The sequence below is a fragment of the Gopherus flavomarginatus genome, chromosome 6 (assembly GCF_025201925.1).
Source record: "Gopherus flavomarginatus isolate rGopFla2 chromosome 6, rGopFla2.mat.asm, whole genome shotgun sequence".
Taxonomy (NCBI): domain Eukaryota; kingdom Metazoa; phylum Chordata; order Testudines; family Testudinidae; genus Gopherus; species Gopherus flavomarginatus.
In genome coordinates this window covers 33,463,089-33,473,213 of record NC_066622.1, presented here as the reverse complement: position 1 = coordinate 33,473,213, position 10,125 = coordinate 33,463,089, and the positions used below count along the sequence as shown (strand labels likewise).

Here is a 10,125-nt window from a genome sequence, read left to right as displayed (position 1 = left end):
TGCAGGGGAGGGTCAATGACATCATTAAAATTCCCACTATCCCTTGGAGGGCTCAAATGGCCTCAAGGTTTAAAAAAAGTAAAGGCCCAGCCACGCGCTGGATGCAGACAGCCCTGGAACACCTCCGGCTGGAGTAGACCGTGTGACTACAGTGCCCATAATTCTGTGAGGAAGTACATGTCTCTGAATAAAGAACAGCAGTACTTGTGGCACCTTAGAGACAAAAATGTATTTCAGCATAAGCTTTCCTGGGCTATAGCTCACTTCTTCGGATGCATAGAATGGAACACACAGACAGAAGATATTTATATATACAGAGAACATGAAAAGGTGGAAGTACCCATACCAACTAAGTCTGTGCATGTACTGCCAGAAAAACTACATCTCCCAGCATGTACAATGGCAGGTGGGCGCTTCCCCTGGGGCACCAAACTTCATTTCCCAGGAGGCCGTGGGTAGCCAGTTAACGGGACCACTACTCCCATTGTGCTGTGGGGCACACTGGCTGCCCTCCTCAGGCATCAGACTACATTTCCCATAAGGCACTGGGGTTAATTATAAGCTACAACTCCCAGCATGCCTTGGTGGACATGGTGTGATTGGCTGGCCAAGCGGACTATAATTCCCATCGCGCCCTGCGGCTCCCATAGTGCCTTGCGGGCCTAGCATGGCTGCTATTTTGCCTGTGCTGAGGGAGTGAAGCTGGAGGGGGGCGGAGGGACTGCCGCCTCTGGTAAAAGGGGCCTGGGGGAGGGGGACCAGAGAGCAAGTGTGGAAAATAGGGACACCTCCTGTTCGGGTGGGGAGGGATAGTTGTCTGTGTAGGACAAAGCCCCTAATAGCTGTTCACCCGGGGGGGGGGGCGAGAGAGATGAGGGTCCCCTTCAGGGGGGTGAGAGACGGGGTGGGGGTCCCTGAAGGGGACGGGTGGGGAGAGAGGCAGACACACAGCCCCCGACTCCCAGCTCCGGCGGTCTGACCTGGCTCTGGGGAGGCCCTGGCCCTCCCCTCAGCCACCCCTGATGCTCTCTCCTCTCCTCTCGTCTCCTCTCCCCAGCTGCCTTGCGTGCCCGCCATGGGGCTGAAGCCGTGGCAGAAGGCCCTGTTCCCGCTGCGCTCGGTGGAGGACGTGGTGCGGCTATTCATGGCCGAGCTGCAGCAGGAGCAGCCCGATCTGGTGCTGCTGTCGCTGGTGCTGGGTTTTGTGGAGCATTTCCTGGCTGTGAACCGCGTCATACCCACCAACGTCCCGGGCATCAGCTTCGAGCCATGCCCGGGACCGGAGCCCGACAGCCTCACCTACTTCCCTGTGGCTGAGCTGTCCATCGTGGCTGCGCTGTACGCCCGCTTCACCGCCCAGATCCGTGGCGCTGTTGACCTGTCCCTCTACCCCCGGCCCGAGGGCTTCTCCTCCCGCGAGCTGGTCAAGAAGGTGTCGGATGTCATCTGGAACAGCCTCAGCCGCTCCTACTTCAAAGACCGGGCCCACATCCAGTCCCTCTTCAGCTTCATCACAGGTAGGGGCCCACTAGCATGGGGATGGAGACAGTACCTCCCTGGCCCAGCGTGGGGCGCTGCCCTGGGGCAGCCTGAAAATACTCAGCTCTGTTTTTCCTCTTGCCTACTCCCTGCAGCTCAGCACCCCCTAGTGATGGCTCATTGGAGTTGGGACTGACTGAGAGCAGAGCACCCCCGACTGAGCTCCACCCTGCTCTTTGCAGCATAGCATCCCTAGCACCACACTGGTGCAGGGGTCAGCACTGGCTGCAAGGGGAGAGTGCTCCCTAATGTGCCCCACGCTGCTCCCAGCAGCACAGCACCCCCTAGTGCCATGTGTTCCTTGCAGGCACTAAGCTGGACAGCTCAGGGGTGGCCTTTGCTGTGGTGGGGGCCTGCCAGGTGCTGGGGCTGCCGGATGTACACCTGGCGCTCTCTGAGGACCATGCCTGGGTGGTGTTTGGTCGGGATGGTGAGCAGACTGCTGAGGTGACCTGGCACGGCAAAGGCAATGAGGACCGGCGTGGGCAGACCGTGAATGCCGGCGTGGCTGAGCGGGTAAGTGAGGGGAGGCCATTAGCGTTGGGGGGTTGCGGTGAGACATAGCTGCAGGAGGTAGGGCAGTGGGGGGTGGAATGGGGCTTGGGGTCTGTGCAGGGCTGGGGCTGCCTACTTGGATCAAAAAGCTGCTGTGCAAGATCCCCTGAGCTTTAACCTTAGTAGATGGTGAAGTTTGTAATTAATAACTGATCCACATGAATTGCTGTCACTGAGGTATCTGCCAGACTGAGATCAGGGCCCCACCCATGGGGCCAGGTGCTGTTCAGACCATGGGCAAGATCTGGGGGGCTCTGTCACATTCTGAGGTGCAAGGCAGACCAGGGAGGGGTGTGTCACCACCTGCCCTGGGTGCTGCACAACGTTTTGCTGCTGTAGCTCCCACCTGGGCTTCCTACAAACAGCATAGCAGCATGCAGGTCCCACCCTGAGTGTCTGTGGATAGCCACAGTCCTGGTCCAGCAGCTCTGACCCCAGCAGCCTGTCAGCAAACACCAGCCATGCTCTGGCTTCCAGCAGCCTTAGTTACCACCCGCAGGGCAACCCCAGCATGCTCCCGGTCCTGAATTTTCTGCACTGTCCAGTCCATCCCTGGGTGGGTCAGTTATTAGAGGTCAGTATGCAGCAGTTTGCTATTTTAACTGGAGTTACCCGGACAATTCAGTTGAAACACAGCACAGGATTGGACTTGTTTTAAAAAGAATAAAACCAGTTGAATTACAGAGAGGACGTGAGTGAGAACAAGTATGTGGTGTAAAATCAGAAACAGTTACAAGGGGAATCCCGATAAAGCGCATTCTAGCAACTAAACGCAACAAACTGGACTTGGTTCAAGGTAAAATCCTTAGCGTGTGCTCCCAGAAGCGGGACAGCCCCAGTTCTCTGGTCAGAACCCCTTACAAAGGCTGGTTCCTTTGTCTTCTCAGGCGAGAGAAAGAGAGTATGAGTTCCCCCCCCCAGTGTGTTTGCCCCTCATTTTCCTAGTCCTGTCCCCTTTGACATGCGCTGTCCTGAGGTTACCCCTAGATCAAGTTCCTTCCTGCGGTGAGGATGGAACCATGGGGTCTCGGGGTGAAAGAGGTTCCATGCTGTTTGCTAAAATGCAATTAACTCTGGTGATACCTGGCTAGAGGTGCCAGCTTGTCCTTTGAGGAACAGTCCCTTCCGCCCCTCTGCCATGTCTGGTAAACACATTTCAGTCGTAATGTCTGCTTATGTTTGTTACTGTCCATATAGGGCTGCTCCACACATCCTACCAGGATATTACTGAGTAGGGAGTTGTTACTTTTCAAATGATACCTCACAGGACATATTTGGTACAAATATATTATTACAGTTGTGTGCAGGATGTGAATACAAGGGTGCATTCAGTCACTGGCCCCCATCGGACCAGGTGCCACGGAGACCCCGGCTGAGATCAGCTCCCCTGCATTGGACCAGGTGTTGCATAGACCCCAGCTGAGATCGGGGCAGGGGCTGCTCAGACCCAGTGAGAGATGGTCCTTGCCCTGAAGAGCTCACAGTCAGAATAGAGGCACCAAGAGGGGAAGGGACTTGCCCAGCATCAGAGGCAGAGCTGGGGATAGAACCCAGGAGTCCTGGCTCTCAGCCCTACCCCCCTGCTCTGGGCTCAGGGTAGCCTGGCCCAGCTCCCTCACTCACCTGCCACTGTCCTCCGCAGAGCTGGCTGTACCTGAAGGGCTCGTACCTGCGCTGTGACCGGCACATGGAGGTGGCCTTCATGGTGTGCGCCATCAACCCCTCCATTGACCTGCACACTGACAGCCTGGAGCTGCTGCAGCTGCAGCAGGTGGGACATGCCCCCTCTCCATGTGTGCGCGTGCAGTCCCCTTCCCCCTGGGCACACCCCCATGCCTGCCCTATCCACAAGCCCATCTACTCCCTCCCTCCCCGCATGGCCCCCTCCAAGTTGTTCTAGTCTCCTCTACCCCACGTCCCTCCAGTGCTGTGCGCACCGCACACTGTTCCATGTTCATCCAACTGTTTGTCCCTCCGCCACGCATGGCCCTCACTTCCATTGGGATCTTATCCACAGGGGACTCGGGTCTCATCCCCCACCCCACTCCCATGGCTCTGTGTCCTCAGTAACCCACCCTTCCCTTTCCTTGCAGCGGCTCCTGTGGGTTCTCTACGACATGGGGCACCTGGAGAGGTCAGTACAGCTGGACTTTTGAAACCACAGCTTGGGGAGGGAGGTCTAGTGGTTAGAGCGGGGAGGGGGCGCTGGGAGCCAGGACTCCTGGGTTCTATCCCTGGCTCTGGTGGGGCAGTAGCATTTAGTGGGTTAGAGCTGGGGAGAGCTGGGAGCCCAGACTCGTGGGTTCTATCCCAGTTCTGGAGGGCAGTGGGGGGCACCCCATGGACTTGAGTTTTCACCTCTGATCATTAGTTTCTCCATCTGCAGGGTGGGGCTCATTAAGCGTGGCAGACACAGGTTTTTATTTTGTATAGTTTTGACAGCTAACACTGATGTTTATTTGTAAGCGTTTTTCCTGTTTGTTTTGATTTTAAATGTTCACTTCTGGGGGACGTTCTTGGGGTCAGCCCATTGTTTAGTGACGGGAGCGGTTGAGATGGCAGAAGTTTGCAGCTTTGTAACCGGTAGCACAAACTGTCCCCGTCCCCTGTCCAAGTCCACCAAGGAGCCATCCTTCAGCCAGCCGCATCGGCCGTGCTCTGCTGACTTTGCCTAGCTGTGAACATTGGCTTTTAGCGACAGAAGTGTATTTTCACTGGTCTGTGCGCGGCACAATCCCTCCCAGCCTAGGGCTGGCCACCTTGGCTCCCTTTGTAGAGCATGTGGAGCTCCAGGGCTAGGCAGGGTTGGTGGGAATGGAGATGTTCTCTAGCAGAGCCCAGCTCTGGGCTAGGTCGGCTCTTCTCCTGCCTGTGGGGCTGGCCCGTGAGCATGTTCTGCTGGCCGCTGGGATGTGCGCGCCAAGGAGTCGCGGTGCAGAGCATGCGGTACAACAGGAGATGGCACTGGCAGGAGCCAGTGAGTGGGTCTTTCCCAGCGCCCATTGAAATCAATGGGTCTTTTACCATCTGCTGCCTTGGGGTGCCCCGCCCCTAAGCGCCAGGCATTGCAGTGCTGTCCCAGTGCCGCCTGTTGAGGACAGAAGTCAGGATACAGGGTCCCTCGCCCCATTCCAGCTGCCTGTCTGCTCTGCTGCCCTGGCAGGTACCCGATGGCACTGGGCAACCTGGCCGACCTGGAGGAGCTGGAGCCGACACCAGGCAGACCAGACCCCCTCTCCATCTACCATAAGGTGAAGGGGTACAAGCTGGGATCACGGGGGTGGTGGGTCAGGACTGAAGGGCACTGGCAGAGCTGGGGGGAGCCCAGGGCTGGGGTCGGGACTGGGGGGAGCCCGGGGCTGGGATTGCAGGGGACTGCGGGTCGGGACTGGGGGGAGCTCGGGGCTGGGATTGCAGGGAACTGCGGGTCGGGACTGAGGGGAGCTCGGGACTGGGATCGCAGGGGACTGCGGGTCGGGACTGGGGGGCACCAGCAGAGCTGGGGGAAGCCCAGGGCGGGGATTGCAGGGGGTTTGTGGTTGGAATGTAATTTGTAAAAGATAAATGTTCCTGAGAAGTTTGAGAATGTCCTTTTATTCTGTTTCTCTACCCCCCCTCCCCCGCCAGGGCATCAGCTCAGCCAGGAAGTACTACAACAATGAGCACATCTACCCCTACATGTACCTGGCTGGCTACCACTGTCGGAACAAGAATGTCAAGGAGGCGCTGGAGGCCTGGGCTGACACGGCCACTGTCATCCAGGAGTGAGTGCCCCAGGAGCTCGCCCTATGGCCCCATACCTTTCCCTTCGTTAGGGCCTGGCTGGCCACCAGTCCATGGAACTGCTTGCCTGAAAAGGAGACTGGAGTGATTCATGTCTGGAAGGACACAGTGCCTTCCCTTTAAGGGGCGCTGGCTCTGATCTGGCCCCAAGCCTGGAATTTGGCTAGCAGCGGGGGAATGGGACACAGGGGCTGGCCCCAGGTCTAGGGGCTGGATGGCAGTGGGGAATGGGACATAGGACCTCTCCCCAATATGGGGCGCTGGCCCCAGCTGCTCACAGCCTCCCTTGTTCCTGTCCTCCCCCAGCTATAACTACTGCCGGGAGGATGAGGAGATCTATAAGGAATTCTTTGATGTGGCCAACGACGTGGTTCCCAACCTGCTCAAGGAGGTGGCTAACCTGGCAGAGCCACTGGAGGAGAAAGGTGCTGGGGAGAGAGGAGAGGTGAGTGGGGTACTGAGTGGGATGGGCCTCTGGGATTTGGGGGGGCGGAAGAGGGACACCAGGCTGGAGGGGCTTTGGAGCTGATCTGGGGCGGGGGAACACACCAGCCTGGAAGGGCTCTGGAGCTGATTGGGGAGGTGGGGGAACACACCAGGCTGGAGGGGCCAGGGCCGCCCAGAGGATTCAGGGGTCCTAGGGTCTTTGGTGGCGGAAGAGGCTCCGGAGGCCCGGGCCCCGTGGGAGTTTTCCGGGGCCCCCAGAGCGAGTGAAGGACCCCGCTCCAGGGGCCCCGAAAGACTCTCGTGGGGGCCCCTGCGGGGCCTGGGGCAAATTGCCCCACTTGCCCCCCCCCCGCCGGGTGGCCCTGGGAGGGGCTCTGGAGCTGATCGGAGGAGGAAGTATCAGGCTGGAGGGGCCATGGGGCTGATGTGTGGGGGAGAGGAGGGCACCAGGCTGGAGGGGCTGTTTAGCTCCTGGCGTGTTGGGCCCCTGGAAGGCACTAACCCCTCTCTCCCCGTTCAGGGGTCCCCGGTGCAGGCTGGGGGCTCGGCCTTGCAGGACCCTGAGTGCTTTGCCCACCTGCTGCGCTTCTATGATGGCATCTGCAAGTGGGAGGAGGGCAGCCCCACGCCTGTGCTGCACGTGGGCTGGGCCACCTTCCTGGTGCAGTCGCTGGGACGCTTTGATGGGCAGGTGAGAGGGGGCCGTGGCAGAGGTGCATCTGGGAAGCAGCATGTGTTGGGTGGTGAATCATCTGAGCTGGGGGGCTCAGGTGGTATTGGGGGGGATGGAGAGCTGAATTGCTGAGTTGTGCTGAATTTGGGGGACTTGGGGGGGTCCCTGCTGGATTTGGGGGCTCAGGGCTGGAGTTTTGGGGGACAAGGGGATCAGGGTTGGGGTTTGAGCATGTGGGGATGGGGGGTACCTGTTGTATTTGGGGGCTTAGGGCTGGAGTTTTGGGGGACAAGGGGCTCAGTGCTGGGGGGCTCAGGGCTGGGGTTTGACCGTGTGGGGCTTGGGGGGTCCCTGCTGGATTTAGGGGTTCAGGGCGAGTTGTCAGCAGGGCATGGGGTTTAGGGTTGGGCTTTGGGGGGTCCCTGCTGGATTTGGGGGCTGGGACTCTGGGGGGAGTTGCAGTGACTGTGGGGTGCTGGCCCCTCCCTTGACTCCCTCCCTCCCCCAGGTGCGCCAGAAGGTGACGATCGTGGCGCGGGAGGCGGAGGCCAATGAGGACGATGAACAGGGCAGCGAGGACCCCCGCGAGGGGCGCCGCCGCGGACCCCGCCGCGAGTCCAAGCCTGAGGAGCCCCCCCTGCCCAAGAAGATCTCCGAGCGCCGGCGCCCCAGCTCAGGCCCGCGGCCAGACAAGCCCTCTGCAGCAGAGAAGGAGGAGGGGGGGCCCCCCGCCCCAGGGATCCCCCTGGCTGCCCCGCCTGAGGGGCCTGTCCTCACCTTCCAGAGCGAGAAGATGAAGGGCATGAAGGAGCTGCTGGTGGCAGCCAAGATCAACTCAAGCGCCATCAAGCTGCAGCTCACAGCCCAGTCCCAGGTGCAGATGAAGAAGCAGAAGGTGTCAGCCCCGAGAGACTATACCCTGGCCTTCCTCAAGCGCCCCCGCAAGTCCCTCTGAGCCCTGTGGAGGGTGCTGGGGTGCAGTGCTGCCCCCTGCCAAGCTCTGCCAGGCTCAGCTTCATGCGTCCCTTTAAATAGGGCATGGGGAAGTGCCCTGGCCCTGTCGCTCCCAGATGCAGGGGCTGCCTCACCCCTGCTGTAGCTTTCCTGGACTCCCCATGGCATGAGGGAGGGGGCTCTGTGGGTTTGATGAGCAGGGCAGCGAGGACTCCCGTGAGGGGCGCCGCTGCGGACCCCGCCGCGAGTCCAAGCCTGAGGAGCCCCCCCCCGCCCAAGAAGGCCTCCGAGCGCCGGCGCCCCAGCTCTAATATTACCCCCCCCCAAAGAGACAGGAGCTGTCATGGCCTGAGCCCCCCTGAGCTCTGGGGTTCAGGGGTGATGAGTTCTGTGTGTTCTCCACATATCCGGGAGAGCTGCAGGAATTTGGGTGGAGGTTCTCTCTATCTTGGACCCCTTCTGTTGAGGAGCTATGTCCCTGTCCCCTCTGACACCCTGTAGGCTGTTTCTGGGTGAGGTCTCTCCAAAATACAGACCCACCTGAGCCAGCCCATGCCCTGCCCTGGGGCCAGGTTTGTGCTCACACCATCTAGAGGAGAAGGAAGCCACATCCCATTCTGTGCCCCCCAGTCAGCCATGTGGGGGAGGGGAGCTCTTTCTCTTTAGGCTGGGGGTGGGTGGGTTAGCAGCTCTATTTGATCTTTCCAGAGTCCAGCTGCTGTGTCCTGAGCTTCCAAGGCATCTTCCGGCCCTGCACAAAGGCCTGGGTAGAGCCACAACTGTTCAGCGTGGCGGATGCGGGGCTTTGTACCTCTTCCTCCCCTGGAGTTTGTAATGTAAACTTCCTCCTCTCCGGTCATGTCCCCCCCCCCTTCTGTTCTCAACTGAGGCCTTTCCCTTGAGAGCGCTGGATCTGCTGGAGGGGTAGGTGCAGACAGCAGGGGTTGCTGGGGGGGATCTGAGCATGCCACCAGGCACAGGGGAATAATGAGGTATGACCAACCACTGGGAACTTAGTGGGCTTTCCGCTGGGCTGTGACAGATCCCGCTAAACAAGCCCCAGCAGGGCCGTAGCAAATACATTTGTAGTGGGCACTGCCTTCCCGGTGCAGCTTAGGCAGAGAGCTCCTGAGGCTGCGCTAAATGGGGAAGCCAAGGGTCTTCTAAGCAACATGTCCTGCTGGGCCCCACTGTCTCCCTCTAGTGGCTGACATGGGGTTTGCATTGAAGGGCCATGGGGACAGAGCTGGGGTCGGAGCAGGCAGGGCTTTGTACAGTTAGAAGGCGGGTGGAGGTGCTGGGATGGGACAGCTTTGGCAGGACTGCGATAAACAGCCTGAGAGTTCCCACAAAGGGGGGGGGGGAGGACACGTCTACTAAATGTGTATTTTTTAGTAGCATGAAGAGTTAATAAAAAAGTTGGTTTTAAAATAGTCTGCTCCTAGTGGCTGGTTTCTTTCTTGCCGGTGCTGGTTCCTCCTTGGGAACAGGACAGGAGCTAAGTTGGGGGGAGCTCCCAGCTACTCCAGCTCTGGCCTCTCCCAGCAGGGGGCACTGTAGGGAATAGGACTGCAATACACTCCCCTGCCAATCTCACAGACCTCAGGCCCAGACAAGCTAGTTTCCCTGCTGCCTTTGCTCAGGGCTTGGCTGGCGTGTGGCCTGTGTCCATGGGCACCAGTTTTGTATAATTGGTGGTGGTGCCCAGAATGGGTCCAAGCAAAGCCCTCCCATCCATAGGACAGATTGGGGCTACTGCCCCAGGCCCTACACTTCAGGGGGATGTGGGGTCCAGAGCATTCTGGTGCCAGCAGCAGCAAGTGACCTGGCCTTAACCTGTGCCCCCCTGCTAGCTCCTGGCATTGCTTGAAGGATGGGGCAAAGGCTTGGGGGAAGGGGTGGAATGGGGGTGGGGTGGGGTCTTGGGTGAAGGGGTGGAGTGGGGGCGGCTGCTCGCTGGGGCCAGGCCCTGTTATCCCCTCAGGCTGCCCTGGACCCATGTCCCCCTGAAGCGTGAGGCCCCTCAAAGCACGTCCAAACAGTGGGCCCACATTCTTGAATATTGAGTGGAGCATGAGCACCAGGGGCCTAAATAACTTGCTGCCTACGCCTGTGTCTAGTTCTAGCCTGCGGTGGGGCTCCCTGCAGTGCCAAGGGGAGAGGGGGTTCTTGAG

The 10,125-nt window shown here is 59.4% G+C and overlaps 1 protein-coding gene across 1 annotated transcript; it reads left to right on the top strand.

Annotated features, from left to right (window-relative positions):
* The first annotated feature begins 623 nt into the window (after positions 1-623).
* MEN1 (menin 1) lies at positions 624-9,384 on the top strand. Its single transcript, XM_050960856.1, has 10 exons — positions 624-733; positions 1,058-1,517; positions 1,847-2,055; positions 3,737-3,865; positions 4,188-4,228; positions 5,258-5,345; positions 5,722-5,858; positions 6,184-6,322; positions 6,845-7,015; positions 7,506-9,384. The coding sequence occupies exons 2-10, from the start codon at positions 1,076-1,078 to the stop codon at positions 7,950-7,952; spliced, it is 1,803 nt and encodes a 600-aa protein (XP_050816813.1). The 5' UTR covers positions 624-733; positions 1,058-1,075; the 3' UTR covers positions 7,953-9,384.
* The last annotated feature ends 741 nt before the right edge of the window (positions 9,385-10,125 follow it).